The sequence below is a fragment of the Melanostigma gelatinosum genome (genome assembly GCF_949748355.1).
Source record: "Melanostigma gelatinosum genome assembly, chromosome: 7".
In the NCBI taxonomy this organism is placed as follows: domain Eukaryota; kingdom Metazoa; phylum Chordata; class Actinopteri; order Perciformes; family Zoarcidae; genus Melanostigma; species Melanostigma gelatinosum.
In genome coordinates this window covers 5582539-5605466 of record NC_136640.1, presented here as the reverse complement: position 1 = coordinate 5605466, position 22928 = coordinate 5582539, and the positions used below count along the sequence as shown (strand labels likewise).

Sequence of the window (22928 nt, the reverse complement as noted above, 5' to 3'; positions counted from 1 at the left end):
GGGTAATAGGCCCAGACTGACTGCCACCGTCAGTGAACACTCTCCTCTAACTGGCCTCTCTCTTCACTTCACTCTCTTTCAGTCCGATTAGCTTTGTGGACTGGAAACATCAGACTTGCACAACAAAGGGACCGCGCGGGTTGATGGAGCTGCAAAAAAGAAAAAATATCAACAATAACCACAAAATCAGCGTAGAACCACTTCCATACGCCAAGGATGATCTGCTAAGATTACCAACTGCGCCACACACTACAAACTAACTGACAATACTGTGAGTTTATAGTGAGGAGAAGCAGCTGCCATGTTGGCTTTCTTTCTAACCAACCTTTAGACTTCAGAAATTAGCCGACACTTTGCCAATGTTACAAGTTGCTGCATCTCCGCTGTTAATTGTTCACGTCACGTGAAAGTCCTAGCATGGCTGTAATACTGTGAGTGTAGGCCGAGCCAGACTCTGCCTCAGCTTTTTCTCAAGCGTCTCGTTTAATGGTGAAACACGGTAATCATGAAGAACGGTAACATATGGCCGAACTGTTGCTCTTCATCAAGTCGACCGCTGAGTGCTCGGTGGAAAAGACGTCTTTAAGAGTTGTCAGACATCAGGATGTTCCCCTTTTCGCCTTTTCCCCTTGAATGGTACGTCTGGCAACAGTTCCTCTGCTGCCTAAAATAACTACGTGGACACACAAGCAAACACACGTGCACAGTGGCATAATGTAGACTTACAGTAGCAGCGTTTTAGGATCTGAGCTTGTTCTTTGCATATAAAAACGCTTTTCTAGGGAACACCTTTGGTTTTTTTCTAAACGCTTTTGTAACCTTGCTAGCTGCTGCGTTGTGTCTACTGCACTATAAATACGACATTGCTGAATCTTCGTCGACAATGGCAGCATTTCTGTACACGTGAGGGTGACTTCATATCCCTGAACTCAAGTGCTTGGTTGGTGGTAATTAGCTCATATGGGCCACAGTAGGAGACACTGCCAACACATTTTGCCATAAGCTTATTTTAGCCAAAGCTGCGCCTTACAATCTATCGAAAGCCCTTTTCACCCCTGATGCTCTCTCTATATATATATCTATATGTCTCCCTCACTGTGTGAGAGGACAAGAGTCTTGTGGATCTGGTTACAGCACAGCTGTGGGTAGCCGATCAACGCAAACAATTGCTGAAAATAGACGTTGCACTGACATTTCACCTACTGATACCTCCCATTGAAGCTTGCTAGCTCGGTGTATCTGTCTGTGTTCGGTGGATCTTTCGAACGGGAGAGTCTCCCGGGTTTTAAGTTTCCCGCCATGCGAGCTGATGAAGAAGACTTGAAAAAAACAAAAGATGCTTCAGGTTAAACAAACCTTGGAACCACACTTTGGCAAAAACACTTTGAACGTGAACGCTTTGTTAGTTGTTGTTACAAAGTATTTTAGAAGTCAATTGCAAAGCCAGCTGCTTACAAGCACAACAGGACTAAAGGTCTGCTCTCGTCCTCAGCTATACCACGGCGTTAGCCTGCAGCTGCACAAACTGGTAGGTCTTTGGAAGAATGTCGATGTGCTCTTACTGTGCAGAGAAGCATTCCTGGGTGGCTTGAAGGTGTGTGAAGTTCTGTCACGTGAAACTCAAATCCTAGAAGGAGAGGTCAGTTCACCCAAATAACTGTGCTCAGTTAGCGTCGGCCAGTGGTTTCCTCGAGCGAGGAAAGCAGGGACAGAAATCACACAACAGCGGGAAGTCCAGGTGCCATTTAGTTTGTAGCAGGTACATTATCACCTAAATGCCCTGCAGCCTTTCCTCTGTTGATATGCTTAATTTATTAAAAATGATGACTTATTTTGCATTGATGTCATGTAAAAAAAAATGTAACTGCAGAGTATGCTGATTAAAAAAAAGGTAAAAAGATTAAAGGAAATATATGAATTAAAAAGATGTCTAAACATGTATATGTATATTTGGTTATGTAACGTGCCATTGAGAATTTATTCTGAAATAAAATGTTGTATTTTGTGTCATTTATGTGCTATCTCATTTTTAACACGTCAAGCACAACACGGGGGGGGGGGGGGTTTGTTCATACTTTAATATGTTACGTTCACGCACACATTGATAGATATTATAGACAATACAAATATACTTTTAATTGGTCAGACTGCACTTCATGTTTTGCTTGTCCGCAGTTACATTTCAAAACAATGAAAGTGTTTGTATGAGTGAAATTATGCCACAGAGAGGAATCTTTTCTCATTATCTGCTCCATTTGCTGTCCACTAAGCTGCCTGCACATGAGCGATTTTGGCACTTAAGACAGTCACCACATCCGAATGTAATCAGGACAGTCCACAGACATGGAGAGACAAAATGACTCTGCCGGATTATTTTGTCCTCCGCTTTAATTATTTTCCACAATGCGCAGGTAACGTCTTGAGTTCAAGGATGAGCTGACAGTGACACATTCATCAGAATGTCTCAGGGATGCAGTCCTGTGTGTGATAAACTCCCAGATTCCAAAAAGTTCACGTCAAATGTCTCCCGAAGGCGTCGAGGATCAAGAACAATCCCGCGAAAAGAATACATAATTGATCCCCAGCAGACAATGTTCCGCCCGCTTTGATTGCAGTCAGGAAAATCTTAGAGATGAGTACACAGTGGACTGGTCAGGCTCTCTGGTGGCTCCCTGTTGTCCCAGTGTATCCTGGGAAATATCGGCATACACCACCTGTAACAATGTAAATGACAAAAAAGACAATTGTCTAAGTGCACATAAAGGTATGTGCATGGACTGCAGACATATTGAAGGCTATTCAGAGGAAACAAACAATGTTGAGGGCACTCTAAAGGGCATCCTGTCTTGAAACAGGACGTTGACCCACCTCAGTCTTCTGTACGGACTTGGGAACGTCTGTGACATGCAAAAGAACAGAAATGACGACAGTGAATAGAGCAGTTTTAACAATGCTTCATATCAATGTTACAGGCTAATAAGTAAGAATACAATATACCTTTGTGAGAGGTTTTGCTACGTTTCTGAGGTATGGGGCATCGAGGTGGGGGCTGTGGAGCTGGGGGCTGTGGAGCCGGCTGTGGTTGGCCTCTGTATACAGCCGAGTACGTGGAGAGTGTCCTCGGGAGTGGCTGGGGCTTGACTTCTGAACTCAGACAACGAGCCAATCCCAGAATGATGGGAAGACAAAGAGAAGCACCGGCACAGACCAAAACCCTGTGCAATACACTCCTCTGAGAAGGGACGGCTGGAGGAGGACAAAATAATGCAATTCAATTTCTCTTCTGTTTGAAGAACCCAAATGAGTGTACGCTGTTATATGTATATGAATGATAGTGTTCACTCACAACTGTACCTGCAGTGACGTTCACATACTTCAAATGTCCTTGCTCAGTGTCACCGTGAGCCCATGTAACTCTGCATCCATAGGAATCTTCGTCTAATTGGCTGACACTCAGGAAATTCAAAGTTAGTCGCGTTTGATTGGCTGAGAGCGTCACACTGGTCACACGATGCCGCACAATTAACTTTTCCTCTGTTGAATTTCTACGCATCCAGTTTCCCGTCCAGGTGCGTCCACAGTGCTGGACCACACAGGACAGAGACAGACTGCTGCCTGCTGGTGCATATATGGTCTCACGTTCTGCCAGAACACCCTGGCTGCATTCTTCAGCCCAGAGACCTGGAAAAAAAGGGAAGTGGCTCATTGTGATGCAACAAGAAACTGTTGCTGCTCTGAGATACAGTATTTTAATAAAGCCATTTACATTGAACCATCCCAAGGCCGATACATATCACCATGCACTTTTCCTGAGTCGTAAAACTACACACAAAAGATTGCATCATTTGGTGCAACTGACAATTAGTTCAACGGACATGCATCTAAACATTGTGGGCTGTTTTCTGCCTTCAGAATCAGACTCGCCAGATAACTTAAAAAGATCGTACATACGTTGAGTTACCTTCACTAAAGCATGTGTCGTCGAGTTCTTCAAATGCAACATAATGTGTGAGGCAGATTTGCATTGTTTGTCAGAATATAGATTTGTAGGAACTAAGACTTCTTACTTACCGGTGGGAAGAATGCAGAGACAGCTGATGGCACTGAGGAGACGGTAACACATGTCTGACTGTAACAGTGTTGGTCAGCGACTCATCACAAGTCGGTTTTACTTCCTCTGCACAGATGAAGTCGTGGCTTGTGAGCAAGACTCTCTCATAATAATATGCATGGCTTTGTTGAAAAAAACCTGCTGGGTCCAATAGTTGTCAGTCTCTGCGAGTCCATCGGCTCTCACTTTCTCTCACTTTCTTCCTTTATGCTGCTGCTGCTGTTGTCCAGATGGAGGTAAAGGAAGGAAGTGACCCACTAATCAACTCCCTCTCCACACACGCACGCACACACACACACACACACACACACACACACACACACACACACACACACACACACACACACATGCACACATCCGACAAGGCTCATACTAAAATACAGGAAACCAATGACCTCAAGAATGGGAATATAACATTTCCCACATGGGGCCACATGTGGGAAATGGCGCAGCAATATAGAACGAGAGAAACTGAGCAATAACTCATTTATTTAGTAAATGCTCATTTATAAAATGCTTATCAGATGGATTGGTGGTGCATGGCCACCCTGATGAGGGCACAACATCTTAAACTTATGGCTCTCACAATTGTCTTGTTTTCCATAAAATTCATATCTCTCTTGTATGAGCTTTTGCTTTGTTTGTTTTGGCTGTTGGTTTAAAATACAACAGCAGCTGCATGCTGAATGTGAAGTACTTAATTGCCTACAGCTACAGCACGTATGACTTCCTTTAAATTGAGCAATCAGAGAAAGGTTTAAGGGTTCAAGGAGGTCATCACCATTAAAACATCGGTAAATGCTTTGACTTTGTACATCATGTACAATCCCAGCTACAAAACAGAATAAAATGGTTTTCAGCAGAAAATGAACCTTCAAAATAAAAGAGAAACAAAACTATATTAAAGGACCTGCTTTTCAACACGTTTTGCATGTTTTTATAATTCCTCATGTTCTTACATGACTTAAGAGAAATCCCCTCATGTGCTCCAAATGCAAATAGAATGGAGTGTGATTTAATTTTGTAAACAATAACCGGATGTTTAATACGCAATTATTCTGTCACACTTGACTTTGGGCGCGCTCGTTTAATGCTGCTCTGTGTCCTACCCCTCACGTAACACGTGGGAATAACCATATATCCATGAAGATAGCAGAGGAAGTAAGAACAGCTGTGCCCTCTTGATATATAAAATACAACTGATCTACAAGAGCTGGAGAGTTATTTTTATGATCGACACTATTAATTTGATGATAGTGTATCATTGGTTTAATTTGTCATTGTTCTTAATAAGTAAGATATCTAAGGATGCTAAAAATCAAGCTGGAGAACCAAAGGACATATTTAGAATAATTGTTTCTCAACTTTCAATGGATCCACATGGATGTCTCTTTGTGGAATTAATAAAAGCTGTCGATCAATTTTACACTACATTGCACAAAACATTTGCAGGAGTGAATATTTTGTGCTCTCTGTGGTAAAAACAGTAGCCTATATTATTATGTTGTATGTGTCATGCATATGTATGTAAGTGCTAAACAGCATTCAAAAACACACACAACCAATATTGATTATTGAGTATTTTTGTTAAAAATAAAAAACACACTAGGTTACATTTAAAAAACGTTAATTGTCATTGCTACTGCAACGGGTTATATGTTTTAAGCAAGGTGTATTAATGCAAATAATATCTTCTACAATTTGTAAAACCAAAAATGACTCATTTGGATCCCTTTAGGAATTTAATTAGAAAATAAAAAATAAAATGTTTGCTTTCGTTTCCATTGTGGAATGTGTTGCCTGTAACTTTGTTCCATGTTTTTTGTGAAATTCTTTGTTGAACGTGTACACTGAATGATTCCAATGCCATTTAATGTAGCTCATCGCAATATTAATTAAATTAATTTGGCTTTTTGTTTTGTGGTGCATGCGCCTTGTTCGAACCTGTAAACTCCGCCCAGCCGCCACGTCAGAGACACAACCGGCCGCGTGTGCACGAACGAGCGCACCCTGTAATCACACTGACTGTCGTTGAATGAGATAAACAAAGAGCCGGTGACTTTCCAGGAAAACAGACAACGCTCCTCAAGCGCCACGCAAACATGGAAACTGGTAGGTTGAGAAGCTACTTTCTCCCGTTTCAGTCCTGACGGTTTGCGTCACCGTTCAGCTCGAGCTCGGTCTGTATCTGACAGCTAACGTTAGAGGATGACAGCTGAGGAAGCTAACGGGCTAAAGCTAGCATCCGTTGCGTTAGCATGCCCCAGCCTTGCTAGCATGACTTTGCCGTCGTTTACTCGTGCTACTTTTGTCAGTTCAACGCCGATAACGCCGCCAGCAAGGCACCGACATCCAGACGAGAGACACAGACAAGTCAACACGCCTTCGCGCTAGTTTTTAAAAGCTGGTGTCCGCTTAAAGGAGCCGGAAATGTTAGCTCATGGAGCTAGCCATGCAAGAATGGAATTAGAAATACCAGAAGCTGTCAAAAAAAAGTATTTAAAGTGGGAGCGTTCACGATTTATTTCTGTGAGAAAAGATTATTTATACAATAGAGTTTCACCTGCATTAACCTACTCTTGCAATATGTCATACTTGGTAACAACGCTGTAAATCAAGGCATTTGAGTTTGGATTGTTTCGATCTCTCTCACTAACCTCAGGTTTCACTTTTATTGGCAGGCAAAGGTCAGATGGTTATTTAAAAGACTGTGAACTACTTGTTCTCTTCCATAGAGCTATTTAATTGTCCTCTAAGTGTGAATTAAAAATGACTTTAATGGTGACATAAATGGTCTGATTTTTGGACTCTGATTTTTGTCTACTGAGCCTCAACTTAGGCTTCATGCCAGCTGGATCAGTAATACATGTGCTTGGCCCCCTCCATAGAAAGTCCACTGTGATATATTGTATGTTCGCAGCATTCATGCCTCCAAATGTTGAATAACAGCCAGACCAACTAACTAGCTCACCCTTAGGCTCTTTAATATTCTTTTCTTCAACACACACACCTTTCGTTTGTGCATAGTGCTGTTGGCTAGCATGTTGGCTAGCACTCGTGTTACTGATCCGTCTCACTGTTTCCCCTTCGTTCTGTGTCCATACTCATCAGTGTCAAAAACATCCAACTGTTGCGCCACAAGAGGAACAGTGTCATGTCGACGCAGGCCTGCTCTCGAAATAGTCCTCTGCCTCAAGGCCCCGGTTATGCTTATTTTCTGATGATATGGGCTATGACGGTTAATGAAGTCTGACACCGTCCTAACATGCGGCGGTCGATCCATTTGTGTCGATGGAGAACAACAGAATTCAGCTGAGAGAGAGAGAGAGAGAGAGGTCGAACTCTAGGCAGCATGCATGACTGGGCAATGGCCCTCTCCATGTTTAATTGCTCTGCACTTTTATTTTACGGAATTACAAACCGCACATCACTGGCAGTTTGTTCTGTCGCGGTGTGACATTCTTCCACCGTCCAACAGGACTAGACGAGCTCTCCAGTGTGTTCCTCTCACAGATGAGTGATACCAGCCCTTATCTCCCACTTACAGCGCCACTAGAAAGCATTCTTCATCACCTCCCTGTTTTTCATTGTCTTGTGCCAAGTCTGTCCTTTCTTTATCAGAGCTGTAATCATTATTGTGCTCAATGCACCTGATAGACTATTCTCTATATGGATGGTGGTGGTGGTGGTGGGCGGGGGGTCATGCACCAGTAAGTTGTCTTAGTCAATAAATGATGTGCCGTTAGTTTATGACTATCGATCTGGTAATTTTCCAGGCATTATCGTGACATCCGAGTATGTGAGTGCTCATAAATCAGACATTAAGGAGGAAGCAAGTGTAAGCCTAAAGTGCACAGATGAGTCACGGGCAATAGGAAATTCCTCCTCGTAGTTGCAGTCAGCTGTCTGGCTGTGAAAGTCTTCCTGGTACAAGTTTTATTTCTGCTCGTCAGTATTTTTTACCTCATTCTGCTGTTCTCATCCATCCTTCTTCCCCCCCCCCCCCCCCCGCCTCTCCCCCTCCTTGCTCCCTCAGGTCTGAGTCAGGAGAAGGTGTCCACCTTCCTCAAGCGGCTGCGGGCCGAGCCGCGCTACCTGTTGGCCCAGAATGTGTCGACCTGCATCGACCCGTTGGAGGTTTGTCTGCACCGGCAGACTGTCCAGGATACCGTGCACATCTTCCAGCACTCTATCCCCACAGAGGGCAAGCCCGTCACCAACCAGAAAAACTCAGGTAGGACATAATGTGGTTGAGCAACATTCATGCTGTAAGTGTACCATTTACATGATAAAGAGTGTGTTTGAGTGGATGTCCTACCTCTTGGGTCATCACACACAGATGCTTAAGATGTTCTAGTTTGTGAATTTACATTTTAGTGCTCACTGCAACAATATATTGCACAAATATCTGTTATTCAGCGAACGTTGGTAAGTGAATGTATTTCTGAAATGGATCAGAATTGATAAAAAGACATTTTCATTCACTTGTACCCTCACGGTGTCTTATCCGTCACAAACGATGGATGTGCACGCTCTAACTTTTGATATATTTTACAGATTTGAACAGAGTTTGCACTGTTTTTGCATGACGTTGGAGGCTCCCTTAAATTTGATTTGCAAGTTGCGAGCTGGATCATCAATTTCTCAGTCAAAACACTATTTGTCTTCCAGTTTGCATTATTATCTGAAGCTCACGCTAAGATCTAGCGTGACAATACATGACACGTTTTAAGTCTGCTGCTTCCTGGCTGGAATCTTGTTTTGCTGCGCGGACTCTGGTCACCTGGAACCACTCGTGTGGGCCGATATAGTGTCGGCTACAAAAGTTTGTCTCGACAAAAAATCCTCAATCATTACACAGTGGTTATGCAATAATCATTAGACCATCATTCCAATAGCCCTACGACATAAATGTTCAAAGATCTCCGTGTGTTTGTGACTTATTTCTGTCTTTCTCTGTCTTCCCTTTTATTTATAGGGAGATGTTGGATCTTCTCGTGCCTCAACGTCATGCGACTTCCCTTCATGAAGAAATTTAACATAGAGGAGTTTGAGTTTAGTCAGTCCTATCTTTTTTTCTGGGACAAGGTAAGAAGTAGAACCAGCAGATTTACTGACTAGTTCTTTAATCTTTTCTTATTGCATTCACTGAGTGTTTACTGTAGCAAATCGTCAGTGTGATGTGTGTACAGTCAGGACACCGTGTGTTTGTGTGTGTGCGGACATGTGCATTGGTTCAGTGTTAATATGCAGCATTCTACTACGAGATAGTCATTGTCCAAATAAACCCCTCTTTTGTGTGTTGTGGTCAGTGCTCTTTCAGGGCTGACGTCACAGTGACACCTCGCTACATGTTTTTATCGCTCTTTGTCTTGATGACGTTGTCTCTTTCTCCCAGATATTTAGACAGCTGTTTGTTCCACCTTCAATAATACACCTTTCTTAAATATGTAGCTTGAAGAATATCCTTGCCCCCTATCAGCCAGTAGCTCATCAGATGTGTCAGCTTAACTGTAGCAAGTTTTAAGTCTGACCTGCCGATTCCAATTTTTGTCGACTCTGATTTTCTTTCCAAGAACTAAAATTGAAAGCAAGTCTCCAGACTAAATGTTATCGTTTTTACTTTAGTATCATCTATAGTGGATATTTGCATAAAAACACACTTCAAATGATGAGGGAATACGTGATTGTATTGTTATATTTAAATACTTGCTTTGATTAAAATGAATCTTGGCGTGAGTATTTTAATGATGTATTATGAGCTGCTTAGTGTTAGGAAGTTAAACAGATCTCTAATGTCTATTTTATACTGCTGAAAACCCCCGTCAGCAGACGAGCCGGTCACTGTGATTACTCTGAGCAGCATGCATGGAAATGAAATCTGAAACATCAATCGCTGCATCTCTAGTGAATAATGTTCTTTTACATATTGTAGATCTAATAATTGATGGCTTTGCAAAGCCTCCCTGACACTGTCTTATTCTATCTGCTGGTAAAAACATGATGCTCGAATGTTTCACGTCTTAGAGGTTGAATTGGTCCGTGAGTCGAGTCTCAAGTCCACACTTCTTTGTGCCGCCCCTCACCGTCCCGGCTGTCTTTGGTCTTCTCTCTACAGGTTGAGCGTTGCTACTACTTCCTCCAGGCCTGTGTGGAGACGGCACAGAGGAAGGAGCCGGTGGACGGACGCCTGGTCCAGTTCCTGCTCTCCAATCCGACCAATGACGGAGGACAGTGGGACATGCTGGTCAACCTCATTGGTCAGTTCTCCCCATGACACATAATCACGAGAAGTTCATGTTGAATAATTGACTAGACTGTGTGAGTTGTGCAATCAGTAATTAGGTGATGAACTGCACTTACTCTAAATGTAAATCTCCTCACAGAAAGAAACCCACTGGTGGAACATTCGAGTGATTTGAGTATTGTTCTACGTTTTGTTTTGTCCTGTATTCAGAAAAGTATGGCGTGATTCCAAAGAAGTGCTTTCCAGAGTCCCACAGCTCGGAGGCCTCGCGCAGAATGAATGACATCCTTAATCATAAGGTGTGTTTACACATTTTTCCCTTTGTTCAAAGTAATCAAGTTCGCATACCAGTGAGTCACGTAATCGGTGAGGCAGTGCTGATGCTTTTGTCTCACCGTGTGTTGCAGCTGAGAGAATACTGCCTAAGACTGAGGAACATGGTGGCCAGTGACGCCACTAAAGCGGAACTGTCTGATGCTATGGACACCATGATAGAGGAGGTGAGACTCAAAGAGCACATGCAACTGTTGTAGTATATATTATACAGGGCGATCTTCTACCACAGGAAGATTCCCAAGTATTGAAAGTATTCGTTGAGGAACATAATCCGTCTTTGACTGGAGGAACTCTGAACTAAATTTTGTTTCTCCAGAGTAGTTTCAGGTGACAGAAATAGTCCCGGGGTTTTCTTTCCAGAGGTTCAGCAACTACCGGGGCCCACACACAGACCCCGTGTCTGCTACTACTGTGTGCAGCTCCATTCACAAAATAAGAAAGCACTGATTGACTCTGGTTAGGACAAGGTACAGACGTTTCTATAATGTTTAACACTACAAACTGAAGTCTGCTCTCAGCGTAATCTAGTCCAGTACAAGGTCCCCTTTAACTGTGACCTCAGTAATACAAATTGTATTTAGAAAGTGACATAAATGAGAAAGAAAACATGGTATATAGAGGATTTATGGCAGAGCTGCTGTATTGCATTGCAATAGATTGTGCATTGGTCGTTTTTTACCAGAAGAGGGTGCTGTTAAATAACTGACAGCAGCAACAGGGAGCCAGTTGGAAGGGACACCTAAAATCAGCATGCAGCCCGATCCCAATGTCCCAAGCCTTTAGCTACCTCAGGGACGTATCTGGAACTTCAAGAAGCAATATTAACAGAAATGCTTGATGAATAAACCAGGTGTATAATAGTCTGCGCATGCAATCCTCTGATTTCATGTTCTGTGTAAATGTAATATACCAGGCTGAAGACCCATGTGCCTCTTTGTTTTAAACTACGTCTCCGGGCGTCCCCTGGTAGACCAGTGTTAAACATCACAACGCTATGATTTGTGGGTAATTCCCTCAGTCTGCAGAAATGCCGACTGACAGAACGTGTGCATAAAGGGCTCAAAATGTGTGCGAGAGAGGCCTCAAGCACTTGACTGTGTGAGAGCGGGACAGCCCTGAGGCCTCACACACTTTACAGGGAGAGATCAGGGAGTGTGGACGTTGGGATTCGGCCTCTACGTGTAATCAGTGTTTGGGTTCGAGTTAGGGTGACAGGTGACAGGTCTCTTTATTTCAAGAGATGCATCAAATAGTTATGTAGTCCATTTACTGTCTTGCTTCCAAGGTCTTAGTTAGTTTTTCCCACAACAGAACCTGCGAAATACCCGCCTGAGTCTGCAGTGTAGTATGATTTATGATACCCTTTCAATATGTGTACATACAGATGTGAATGTATGCGTGTTATTTCTGGACTACAGAGTGTGTAAAAGCAACAACAAACACCTGCACACTGCCTTCGATGTCACAAAGCTGAAGATAGCGATCCTGATTAAGGAACAGTCCATCAGAGTATCTGACGCTGGACAGTGAAGACAAATTCAATAAAAGGTGAACAGGCACATGTAAACAAACTCTTTCACACCATGACAAACGTAACGCCAGTTAGTGTGTGTGTGTTTTTGTGACTTGTGACGGGTTACACTGTATGGATAAGAGGGTTTGTTTACGCTTCGTGTGTGTGTGTGTGTGTGCGTGTGTCAATGTATGAGCGGTCAATCAGCCTCCCATTGAGCCGATGGCACACGGAACAGGGGTCTGGTGATGCAGCCTGTATTGTCAGCTGTTTGGTTGCATTGTGCTGCTGGCTGATTGCTTGTTTAAGCAGTCGCCTGTATCTCACAGCGCCTCTGTGGATGCCCAGCCATGACCACACACACACACGAACATATGTTGTGCAACAGTAACGACTGCTCCCACTGCACTGCACGGCAGGGCTGGAGGGGCGCGGAGTGTTCTCGGTGTGTTTGTTTGTCCACCTGGAAGTGGTTTGTTTTGCGAAAACCGCTCTGTCACGGCCGGTGGTGATGGAGCATACGGTCATGTCAGAGGAACGGCTGACGTAAAGGGAGCCAGACTGCTCACGGTTATTGTCTCGAGTACGTTTGACCAGCAGCATTCTAAAGATGAACACTCGCACACCTCAGGACAAAGGGCTAAATCTGAAATCAAATCCCGTTTATTTGTTTTTATATTTTCAAATCCCAATTTATTTAATCATCTTTCCGTGTTTTTGTTCCAGTTATGACCCCAGTAGAAAGTTAGAGGATTCAATTAAAGATGCACAATATGTTCGTCAGCTTTTCTGTGTTTAAAAATCGGCTAGAAATATGTTGTGATCAACATGTAAGTTATGGCCAATATATCAGGTATATAAGTGGAGGATTCACACAAGTGTCAACTTTCATCTGCAGGAGGCACCACAGTTCCACCAAATCAAGCAAATGTCACATAGGACAACCAGGCATATTGTAGTGATAAATTGTGTTTAAATGATTAGTCTCCTGGTGACAGGTTCTGAGACTTCATGAATATCCCTATAAATGTAATATCTTTTGACTTTTTTTGTTTTTGTCAGACAAAATAAGCTATTTTACGATTCAGCAATGTGTGCACTGGTTCCAAAACAATGAAAGTGAGCCAACTAACAACCAGTGATGTAAGCAACCAATGGGCAGAAAAGCGTCTTAAAGTCACACTTAAACTCCAACCCGAAAACAAGCTGCGACATATACAAGCAGTCGACATAAAATGCAGTTCATGCAATCTCTCCAAAACCAAAAGTAAACTCACCTGCTCGTCTGCTCACTTAGCAGCGGCTGAGCAGCGGCTGAGCACAGCAGTGTGTGTGTACCGGTTGTTCTCTTAATAGTAGTGAATGAGGAGTCGGCATGCAGTCAATCGAAGTATAAAACAATAATAAAAGGTGTTTTTCAGAAAGTGTGAGTCACCGGAACCACGAGAGGTCCTCAAACGTGCAGCCATAACTGGGCAACCAAAATATTATGCAGTTTTCTGCAGCAGAATGCGAGGTTAGCCGTGGACAGACACAGAGATGCACACTCACGGGCCGACAGCATGATCCTCCTGTATACTCGATGTGTAAATAGGAATTTGACATCGTCACCGCACCAACAGAACTTTTAAAATCATGCCATCAAATGTACTAATGGAAAACACTTTGAATGAAAATAAATGAGAATTGTTCTGGAATGACATAATTCTTTATTTACACCGACTGTACGCTGGCATGACGACTGGTTCTCGTTTGGTGTTTGATTTGTGTTATGGAAAATTTCTATGATCAATCAGGAGAAGAGTCAAAAGTTTCAATCTTTGTCAATCAACAGAGTCTTGAGAGAATCAAAGTTATTCGTCGTCATTAATATTTGCAAATAGGAGAGCGTCTCCACTGACGCGTATCTCAGTGTACAGTAGGGAGCTGTCACAGAAATCAAGGCGTTATATCCTTTAAAAAAAGCCCCCCTCCTCCTGAGCAGATTCAAACAGGGGGGAACCGGTCTCTTTACAGAGACTGTTTTGTTCGTTCAAAGGTCTGATGTGAGGGAGGACATTCAAACATGCATCAAGATCATCAGCCTTTTATCTGTTCTGTAAGAGCAAAAGCAAACAGGGCATTTCAATTCATTGCTAACTTGATCGATCCAAACAGAGGGATCTGCTCTTTTATCTCATCATGCTAGAACATTCATCGTTAGTCCTCAGGTGAAACTTATTAAGCACACAAGGCATTCGGTCCAAAACTTAATGATTAACTACTAGACATGCAAAAGACTGTTATGTCATTGTCATCTGTCTGACTTATATCTTTAAAACTAAATATGATTCTAAAACATATTTTTTCCCATTACATTTGCTTCCAGCGTCGAGAGCACTGCTGCTTCCGCGTTAGCTGTGTAAATTAGGGAGGATGTAATCAACTTGAGGCGACTGACATCTTATCAGGCGACGCAGACGATCACCGATGGTGTCGGGTGAAGCGTTTGTTGGCATTTCGGCATGTATTGGTATCGCAGCATCAGGTTGACAAACTAACAATGGTACCAATTCCACAGGTATGTCAGTGCGTTGGACACGCAGGCCCTGTGTGTGCCTGGCTGTACTCTTACGTGGTGGGTTTTCTTTTCTTGGCCTCCTCTACGTGTTCACCTGGATTTGCATCTACGTGTGTTTCTTTCCGATCACGGGTGGCGTGTCAGTCCTACTTTGGTGTGTGTGGAGGTGATGCTGTCCACCCTCCCCACATGGCGGCTTTGATTGTGCGCTGGTCTTCGTCACGCCGGGCCCCCACACACACACACACACACACACACACACACTCCCCTGACAGGCAACCGGGGTCAACGTCTCTGCTTCCACTTACTGTACCCAGGGTGCGTTTGATTTAACTGGATCCCTTTTGCGTGTCAAGTGTCTTATTGTTGTTGCATCACATGTACTCTGCAGTAGCCACTTTAAGATGCGCCTATGCTAAGAACAAGGAAGTGATCTCGTGCCCCGTTTGTCGTTATAGAGGCTGTTAGGAAGACTGTGTCCACACGCTGCATTGTTGAAGAAGAGGATGAGTCTTTCTCTTTCATGCTGTATCTGCTGTGTATCTTTGCTGCTCTACTCTCACTTACAGAGACACGTAGGCAACGCACACACACACACAAAGGGACATTCACTGTACATGCACGTACAGTTACCAGAACACACACAGATGGTATCCCTCACGCCACGACTAGCCCTTCCGTGCTCCATTGCGTCATGGAATCAGAAACACCATGTGTGACTGGGGTCTTGGCGCTGAATGAGAGTGATTCTTGAGACGAGTCTAATTTACGAGACGGCCGTCAAATCACAGAGGAACCTTTCCTGCCTGCTGCTCCGAGAGTCCGCGCTGCTGGCTATTGACTCAGTTGATTTGTTGTTCGATGTGGGTGGGTTCCTGCGGATGTGTCATTGTTGGGGGGGGCTGCGACCACGAGCCAGAGATGTCCGCTGGCATTTCTTGCATTTTCTGTGCACCATTGTTAGAATTTAACACTGACCACATGTGTTGCATGTTTACAAAACATGGAGTTCAATCAAAACCTTCGCTCATTTTTATCCAAACTGTTTGCATGGTGTCATTTGCTTACACTCACAAGTCCAGCTTCTAGACAATAGTTATACATTCACCTCAGAGAAGCACTGAGGCGCAGGTTTTTCCTTTAATTTGGCTTGAGCTGGTTGAGAGCCTGCTTCAGACAGTTGCGTTAAGTGTGAAAATGATTTTATTGAAATGTATTTCATTTAACATGCGTTGCTCTGATTGAATTTGTAAATCATTTACGTATATGCTAAAGGTACAAAATACAAGGGGCCATTTAATCCACTTCATTTCAAAGACTGATCCGGTGGAATACATTATTTCGCATTTAATTCTGGTATTAAATCTTTATTAGTGAAACAGTGTAGTCGGCACAGGTGCACACATTGCTGCACTGGACCAAGAAGAAGTCTACGTCAGGGCCAAACAGTCAGCGTGTGTTCACTACAACACAAGATGAAAAAAGCAAAGCGGACCGCACATCTAGTCCAGGAGAGGAGGACTGCCTTGCTTAAGGGTCCTCAAGGGGTAACGGAGATGTCTCGTCGAGGTGCCGAGGGCATCTGGGCAAACACAGACCAGACAAGAGGATGGACACCGTGGCATGTCGTCTAAACAAAGTAGTTGAATTAGGGGCGTTGAACAGATGCCTTTGTTGACTCTGTGCATGTGTGTATTTTTCTGTGCGTCTGTACTTCTGACTTTACGCGTCTCTGTGATGACGAGGGGGATTGTTTGTTTGTGTAAGCCAAGGCCTGAGTTTATGCATTTCTGCGTGTGTTTGTTTGGGGTGAGGACGGTGGCTCAGTGGGCTCAGTGTCCACTAACCCGAGAGCAAGAATGTCATCTTTATGTAGGGGTGTTTAATATGTGTTGACTAAGCATGGGAAACTGCTGCCATGGCTGCTATTTCTCCAGGCCGAGCCAAAAATATAAAGCAAAAAAGGGGGGAAATTCCTGAGATAACTATATCGGAGGTTAGAAGATTGACAGACGGCCCAGTCCAAACAACCCGATATAGCCCACAGGAACTCAGTCTGAACTCCAGCGCCGCAGGAAGACACACATGGTGGGGGGGAGGGGGGATATGAATAAAGATGGAGGGCAGGCCCAGGCACTGATGGATGAGTGTATGCAAGGACAGACACTGGTTTGAGGGGTTAGATGAGCGCACATTAAGAATATGAGCTGAAAATGAAATGTGGAAACATCTCCGTTGATATTCTAATTCTGGTCATTTTGTGTGGAAGGGTTCTTTTAGATATGAGTTTGATGTTCAGCGTGTGTGCTCTGCAGGTGTTCCGGGTGGTCAGCGTTTGTCTAGGCAGCCCCCCTGAGACCATCTGCTGGGAGTACAGGGACAAGGACAAGAACTTCCATCGCATGGGACCCCTCACCCCGCAGGAGTTCTACAAGGAGCACGTCAAACCTCTATACAACATTCAGGACAAAGTAAGCGACCCATAAAACGCATCAGAAAAGGCCGTGTTACTATTTCTGGCTCCCTATGGGCAGTTGCACTGACCCCATGTGTTCGCTCTCTAATCCTCAGGTCTGCCTCGTGAACGACCCCCGACCCCAGAACCCTTACGGGAATCTGTACAGCGTGGAGTTCCTCGGTAACATGGTCGGTGGCCGCACCACGCTGTACAACAACCAGGCCATCCAGCTGCTTAAAAAGGCTGCGGCTGATTCCATCAAGGAGGGGGAGGTAGGTCGGGGCAAACGGGCATCAATGTGGCCGCAGTCCGTCTGAGGGTGTCGGTACGTGTGAACTTCATAAATGTGCAAACGGCTGCTCTTTCTCCTCTCAGGCGGTGTGGTTCGGTTCTGACGTCGGGAAACATTTCCACGGCAAGCTGGGTATTAACGACATGAACGTGTGAGTATAATGATTCATGTGATTGTCTCCGGTGGGAGGGTCATCGGTGCGTTGGCGTACTTGTGTGGGTGCGTTCGTGAGTGAGTGTATGTGTGTCTCTCCATGGCTAAACTCGTGTTCTTCTCCAGCAAACTGCATCAAACGTTGGTAGCCCAGTTATGGCTGCACGCTCCATGATTTCTCCCTTTTGAGTTTGTTTTTGGCAAGATTGTATTAAGTGTATTGTACGACGGCTTTGTGCCGGTTTTCTGCATACATCTTATATACACTCTATGGTGTTTCAAGAGGCCTTACAGCCCATTGGTGTCTAGACGGGGGGGGTTTAGCCAATCGTGGGTTGTATTCATTCAGTCACGCAATACGTCGTTGCAGACACATTTGCGGAGACCTGCACTCAAGTTTGCAGAGATATTTGAATCAAGTCTTCTGCTCCTTTGTGCCAGATATTAGAAGCAAGGCGTTTAGCGTGACGGACATTGCTTTAGTTCCATAATTTGTTTGCATGGCTGGGAATGCAGTACAATTTTGGATGTTATGCTTCAAAGCCCTTCAGGAGAGGTGTGTTACAACACCATCACACACACACACAATATTCAGTGTTTTGCACCGCTGTCACGACACTGAACCTTTCAACTCGGAAACGCTTGAGACAGCTGGACACCCAACCCCCATCTAAATGTAAAATCAAATCTTAAAATCAATTCCACCAGTGAATTGGCCCTCTCCTGTCGGTCACTGTTGAATCCCAGTCTGTGTGTCACGACTGCAGGGTTCACACGACTGGAGCAGACCTGGTCCGCCCTCGCGAGGTGCGAGTCTCTCCACAGGGGAAGAGTTGCTTCTCGTTTCTGAGTTGCTGGCGCCGGGGTTAAATTTGCCCGCTGAAGCTCACCGGCGAGGTGCCGAATGTCTGCTACCGTCTCTGCTGAAGCTCATCTTTCACACGGATCTTTTCTTGCGCCGGTAGATTATAATCGGAACCCACGAAGCTATCAAAACATGAACCCGTTCTCTTGAAGTGATCGGTGTGTGGGTGAAATCAAGCGCCAGTGGGAGAGGTAGGAGGTACTGAAATGTGATTCGTGTGTGTGTGCACAGGTTCAACCATGAGCTCGTGTTCGGAGTGTCTGTGAAGAACCTCTCTAAAACAGAGCGGCTGATATTCGGAGACTCCCTCATGACTCACGCGATGATCCTCACTGCTGTCACGGACAAGGTAACGCTCACACAAACACGCAGCACCGGCGGGCGGCTGCTCGGTAGACTCATGCAAACATACAGCACGTACACAAGCAGACCGGCAGGAATACACACATCCAGAGTTTATTGCATCAAAGCCTCGCTGCGTGTTTACCCCCCCCCCCCTGTGTAAGTAGCCCCAGCTGTTAGGACGCTTTCGTTGCTGCAGCTTCTCACTCTTATCTACCCGTCGTCTACTCTCTGTCCCTCTCTCAGGATGGGAAAGAAGGCTTTGAGAAGTGGAGGGTGGAAAACTCCTGGGGCGACGACCGTGGGAACAAAGGTAAGCTGAGAGACACATGACGCATTATGACACAACTCTTACTTCCAGTCCTTTTAGGATGATTTTCTTTCCTTTAGATTTAACCTGTAACGAATTGCGAGCAAAGTATCTTTCAACCTGATCGTTGTCTCGTCGCAGAGATGTAGCAGGGACTTCTGAAACTTGTACCTGGATCTGGTCCCGGAATCATATTCACGCTCTCACGTCCTCCTTCCTCCTCATCTCTCTTTCACATCTTTCTCACACCGCGGTGTCTCGTGATAAATCATCATCTTCCTGTTTGTGTCTATTGAATTAAGAGCGAGATTAGACTGAGAGGTTCCCCTGAGCTGCTGCTTCATGAACTTGTAATTGGCTGTGTCCTGTTTCATAAAGCCTCAGACACACACACACATACAGCGGCCCTCATTGTGTCCTACGAGCTTCTGGGTCAAGTTGCATAAACGTAGTTTCAGAATGAGCTGATCCACGAGGTCAGAAAGTAGCACAGCGAAATTCCTCAAAATGTCTTTGCAAAATATTTGGTTTTAAGGACTTGTGGTGACTCGGTGACATGGTGACGGGTCAGAACTCCAATGAATTGATTACGCCGTGAAATGTCTCTTTTGATATGCTTGTGTGACCGGGCATTAGAGGATCTATGATGCAACACTGACGTAAGACTTGTTGTTGCAGAAGGCCTTCTTTTTTTTAAACTGGGAACTTTTGAACCTTTTTTTTAGTGGTCGGCTAACTGAGTTGTTTTGGTTTTTGAAAACCACAAATTTAAAATGAATTTGACAAACTTACCAGTAAGTCATTTAGCTGCACCGGGGGGGGGGGGGGTGTTGTCATTAAGTAAGTAAGGCGGGTTTTGCACCACACCGCAGCAGGTCGTCCACATCACTGCCCCAGACTTTACCGGCTCTCCTTTCATCTCTTGTTCCTCATCTTCCTCTGACCCTCCGCCTCTCTTCTCCATCTCTGGGCTCCACATTCCACTGCAAATTATAGGAGAGTATTTCAGGTCAGCCATGTGTCGTGTGGCAACACACACATACAGTGCAGCATATACACACACAGAGAGACACACGTACTCCTCACAATATTTGCTTGAACCCGCAAACCGTAGTGACTGTTGGGGAAATCCCCTTCGGTCAAATCAAATGTATTTCACGCATATCTTATTCCATAAACACCGGCAGATATGTTTAAAAGCCAAATTAATAAAGTGCTTGAGAACAAGAGTTCGAGACGTGGAGTTCACGAGGGGAAATCCGGGGGCTTTGTTTGTTTGGCAAAGTCTTCGGGGGGAAAAAACGGCACAAGTGGAGAAAAGAAGGGGAAAGCATGCAGGAGAGAGCTGAGACAGAAATTGCGGCGTAGAGCAGGTCGAATCCGTTTGAAATTAGGAAAAATAAACGGCAACTAGATGTGGAGATGATTTTGGAAAGATGACAAAGGATAAATTGGAAGAAGAGGGAGAGAGTGGAGTGTGCTTATAAGGGTTTTAAAGGCTTGACGTCTCCCTTCAGGCCTTTTCATATTCTTCCTGACCCCAAAAGAGTTTCTCACGAGAGGTTTAACTTTCTGTTTCCTCCATTTTCCACAGCTCGTGCTTTTACACCGCTTCAGACGGATGCTTGGCTACACGCTGCAAGGTTTTTATTTTCACTTTGACGGGGCCCGACCCTGAGGCCGACACCTTAACATTCGTCATCGTTTCGCTTGAGCTGTGAACGAGTTTGACGTGTAGAGAGAGAAACTACGATTTTCCACGAACATGATTCTATTGTTGAGTAAACACAAGAAGATGACGTTAATGTGGACGGAATGGTTTCCTTTGTAGCGCACGGAACAGATTCTTGGGAGGAGAAGCTTCATTAGCTTTACCGTATGCTTCTAATCCATTGCCATTAGTTTGCAACCAAACCACAGTATCATATCCGTCCCCGCTTCTCATTTAAAGGACCCATTTCAGTGTCTATGACATCTTGTGCTCTAATCATCGAGCCGGCCAACCTCTTCTCAAACAAGTGTGTTTTTGATACGTCCAAACCACGGTTCATGTCGGCCGGTGATCGTCATGGGATGTGGATTGCTGCTCACGTTGGAAAGCAAGATGGCTGCTCCACATTATTCCAGCTTACAGTACATCCATCTGTTCTGAGACGGGACAGTCAGCCTATCCCTAAAAACAAATCAGGACACCCAACATTCTCACACACACACACACACACCACCATGCCACCCAACATGCGGGTTCCAGGAAGCTCAACACACACGAAGATCAACACACACGGATACCACAGTGAGAACCAGGCAACGTGCCATCTAAGATCTGCGTACTTGGAAGAACACACATACACAACAGACACGCCATCCCCCGGTACATTGTTTTGAACTGTGGCACATTCCTGCGGTCGCCCCGACGTCTTTGATAAGTCAACTGGGACAGTAGGAGGGATGCTCTCGTTTGCTCAACTCTGAACACACGAGGAGAGGAAGAGGAGAACAAAATAGCTTCACGTTATTTTGATTCACTCGCGAGCTCTGGTTGCTTCCCGTGTGTGGCGGTTCAGAACCAAATCTGTTATCTAATAGAAGACAGACATGCAGGCATCTCTTCATTTCATTAATCATTTCAGCATTTACAAAGCATTTACCCCATAGATGTGGACTGTGAAACGTAGAATTTCAATCATATATCAACTCATAAAATGTGTTACATGAAGAATGTTGAAAATACAGACTGTTTGAGTCAGTATTTTTTCTTTTTGTCACTTTCCATTCGTCTGAGCCAAACAACTTGACCTGATTTGGATTGATTTCCAAGTTTTGATTCGTTTTTTTCCTCTTCTTCTTTAATCCCAGTTCTCCGCTTGACTGCCATCGTTTTAGGTGAAAACAGACTTTCCCGGCTGATTGGCTGTCTTCCCTGTCTTTCTCTGTAGGTTACCTGATCATGACGGACGATTGGTTCTCCGAATACGTGTACGAGGTGGTGGTGGACAAGAAGTACCTCTCAGCTGATGTCCTGGACGTGATGCAACAGGAGCCCATTGTGCTTCCTGCCTGGGACCCTATGGGAGCCCTGGCATAACTACATAAATCCAAGTTTTAGCCCCAACCTCATGGTCTATTTGACTCCGCCCTATTCATCGGCTGCTTTTACCTCTCCAATACCCCCACCCCCAACACACCTCCTTCCAAAACAGCCTAATCTACTCGACAAAATAATAAAGATTTTGTTTTCTTTTTGACTGGACTGCCTGGTTCTTTTGTCTGTCTTTGTTTCTTGTTTACACTGCCACAACATTTATTTTTTCTGCAATGGTGTAAGGCTCTGAATCTGGGCCTCAGCATTTTAAAAGGTGGGTTTATTGCATCATAAACACTTCTTAATTTTGAAACAAGGCAGCTTCACAAACAAGCAGAATATGTAATAGTTATATACTCACTAGTACTGTATCACTGCTGTGTAATTCCACTTATACTCCAGAGTGTGCTCCAGAGTTTTAAACATATTTTTATATGAGATCAATGGCTGTGTTTTTCACTGCGTCTCTTTCCCCTCATGGACACGTGCAAAACAGCAGTGATTTACTGTGCTTGGAATAACACTTGCAGAATTTCCAAGAACACGCTATCTTACCATAACATCCTGTCTCTACAAACAGTTTTTAAACCAGAAAGGTAGCATTGGTATGCATGTGTACATGTATTATTTTTTGCCTGTATCTCCCATCTAATATTAAA

At 44.3% G+C, this 22928-nt stretch overlaps 3 protein-coding genes across 8 annotated transcripts in view; 2 read left to right on the top strand and 1 right to left on the bottom strand.

Annotated features, from left to right (window-relative positions):
• The window catches only part of rap1gap2a (RAP1 GTPase activating protein 2a), a 33850-nt gene extending 31845 nt beyond the window's left edge, over window positions 1-2005 (top strand). For all 6 annotated transcript variants that reach the window (XM_079271479.1, XM_079271478.1, XM_079271477.1 and 3 more), the window contains one exon: window positions 83-2005. In XM_079271479.1, the coding sequence (XP_079127605.1) occupies window positions 83-91 (9 nt within the window). In that variant the 3' untranslated portion in view covers window positions 92-2005. The remainder of the gene's footprint in view (window positions 1-82) is intronic.
• Window positions 2006-2101: 96 nt separating this feature from the next.
• Window positions 2102-4298, bottom strand: LOC306779507 (uncharacterized protein). The gene is made up of 5 exons (XM_079271456.1): window positions 4072-4298; window positions 3355-3681; window positions 2998-3246; window positions 2869-2897; window positions 2102-2714 (listed from the first exon to the last, which is right to left on the bottom strand). The coding sequence occupies exons 1-5, from the start codon at window positions 4121-4123 to the stop codon at window positions 2616-2618; spliced, it is 756 nt and encodes a 251-aa protein (XP_079127582.1). The 5' UTR covers window positions 4124-4298; the 3' UTR covers window positions 2102-2615.
• A 1801-nt stretch (window positions 4299-6099) lies between these two features.
• Window positions 6100-22432, top strand: blmh (bleomycin hydrolase). The gene is made up of 12 exons (XM_079271367.1): window positions 6100-6223; window positions 8148-8345; window positions 9090-9199; window positions 10230-10371; window positions 10569-10657; window positions 10766-10858; window positions 17083-17238; window positions 17339-17497; window positions 17601-17668; window positions 18767-18884; window positions 19124-19190; window positions 22124-22432. The coding sequence occupies exons 1-12, from the start codon at window positions 6214-6216 to the stop codon at window positions 22270-22272; spliced, it is 1359 nt and encodes a 452-aa protein (XP_079127493.1). The 5' UTR covers window positions 6100-6213; the 3' UTR covers window positions 22273-22432.
• Window positions 22433-22928: the final 496 nt, after the last annotated feature.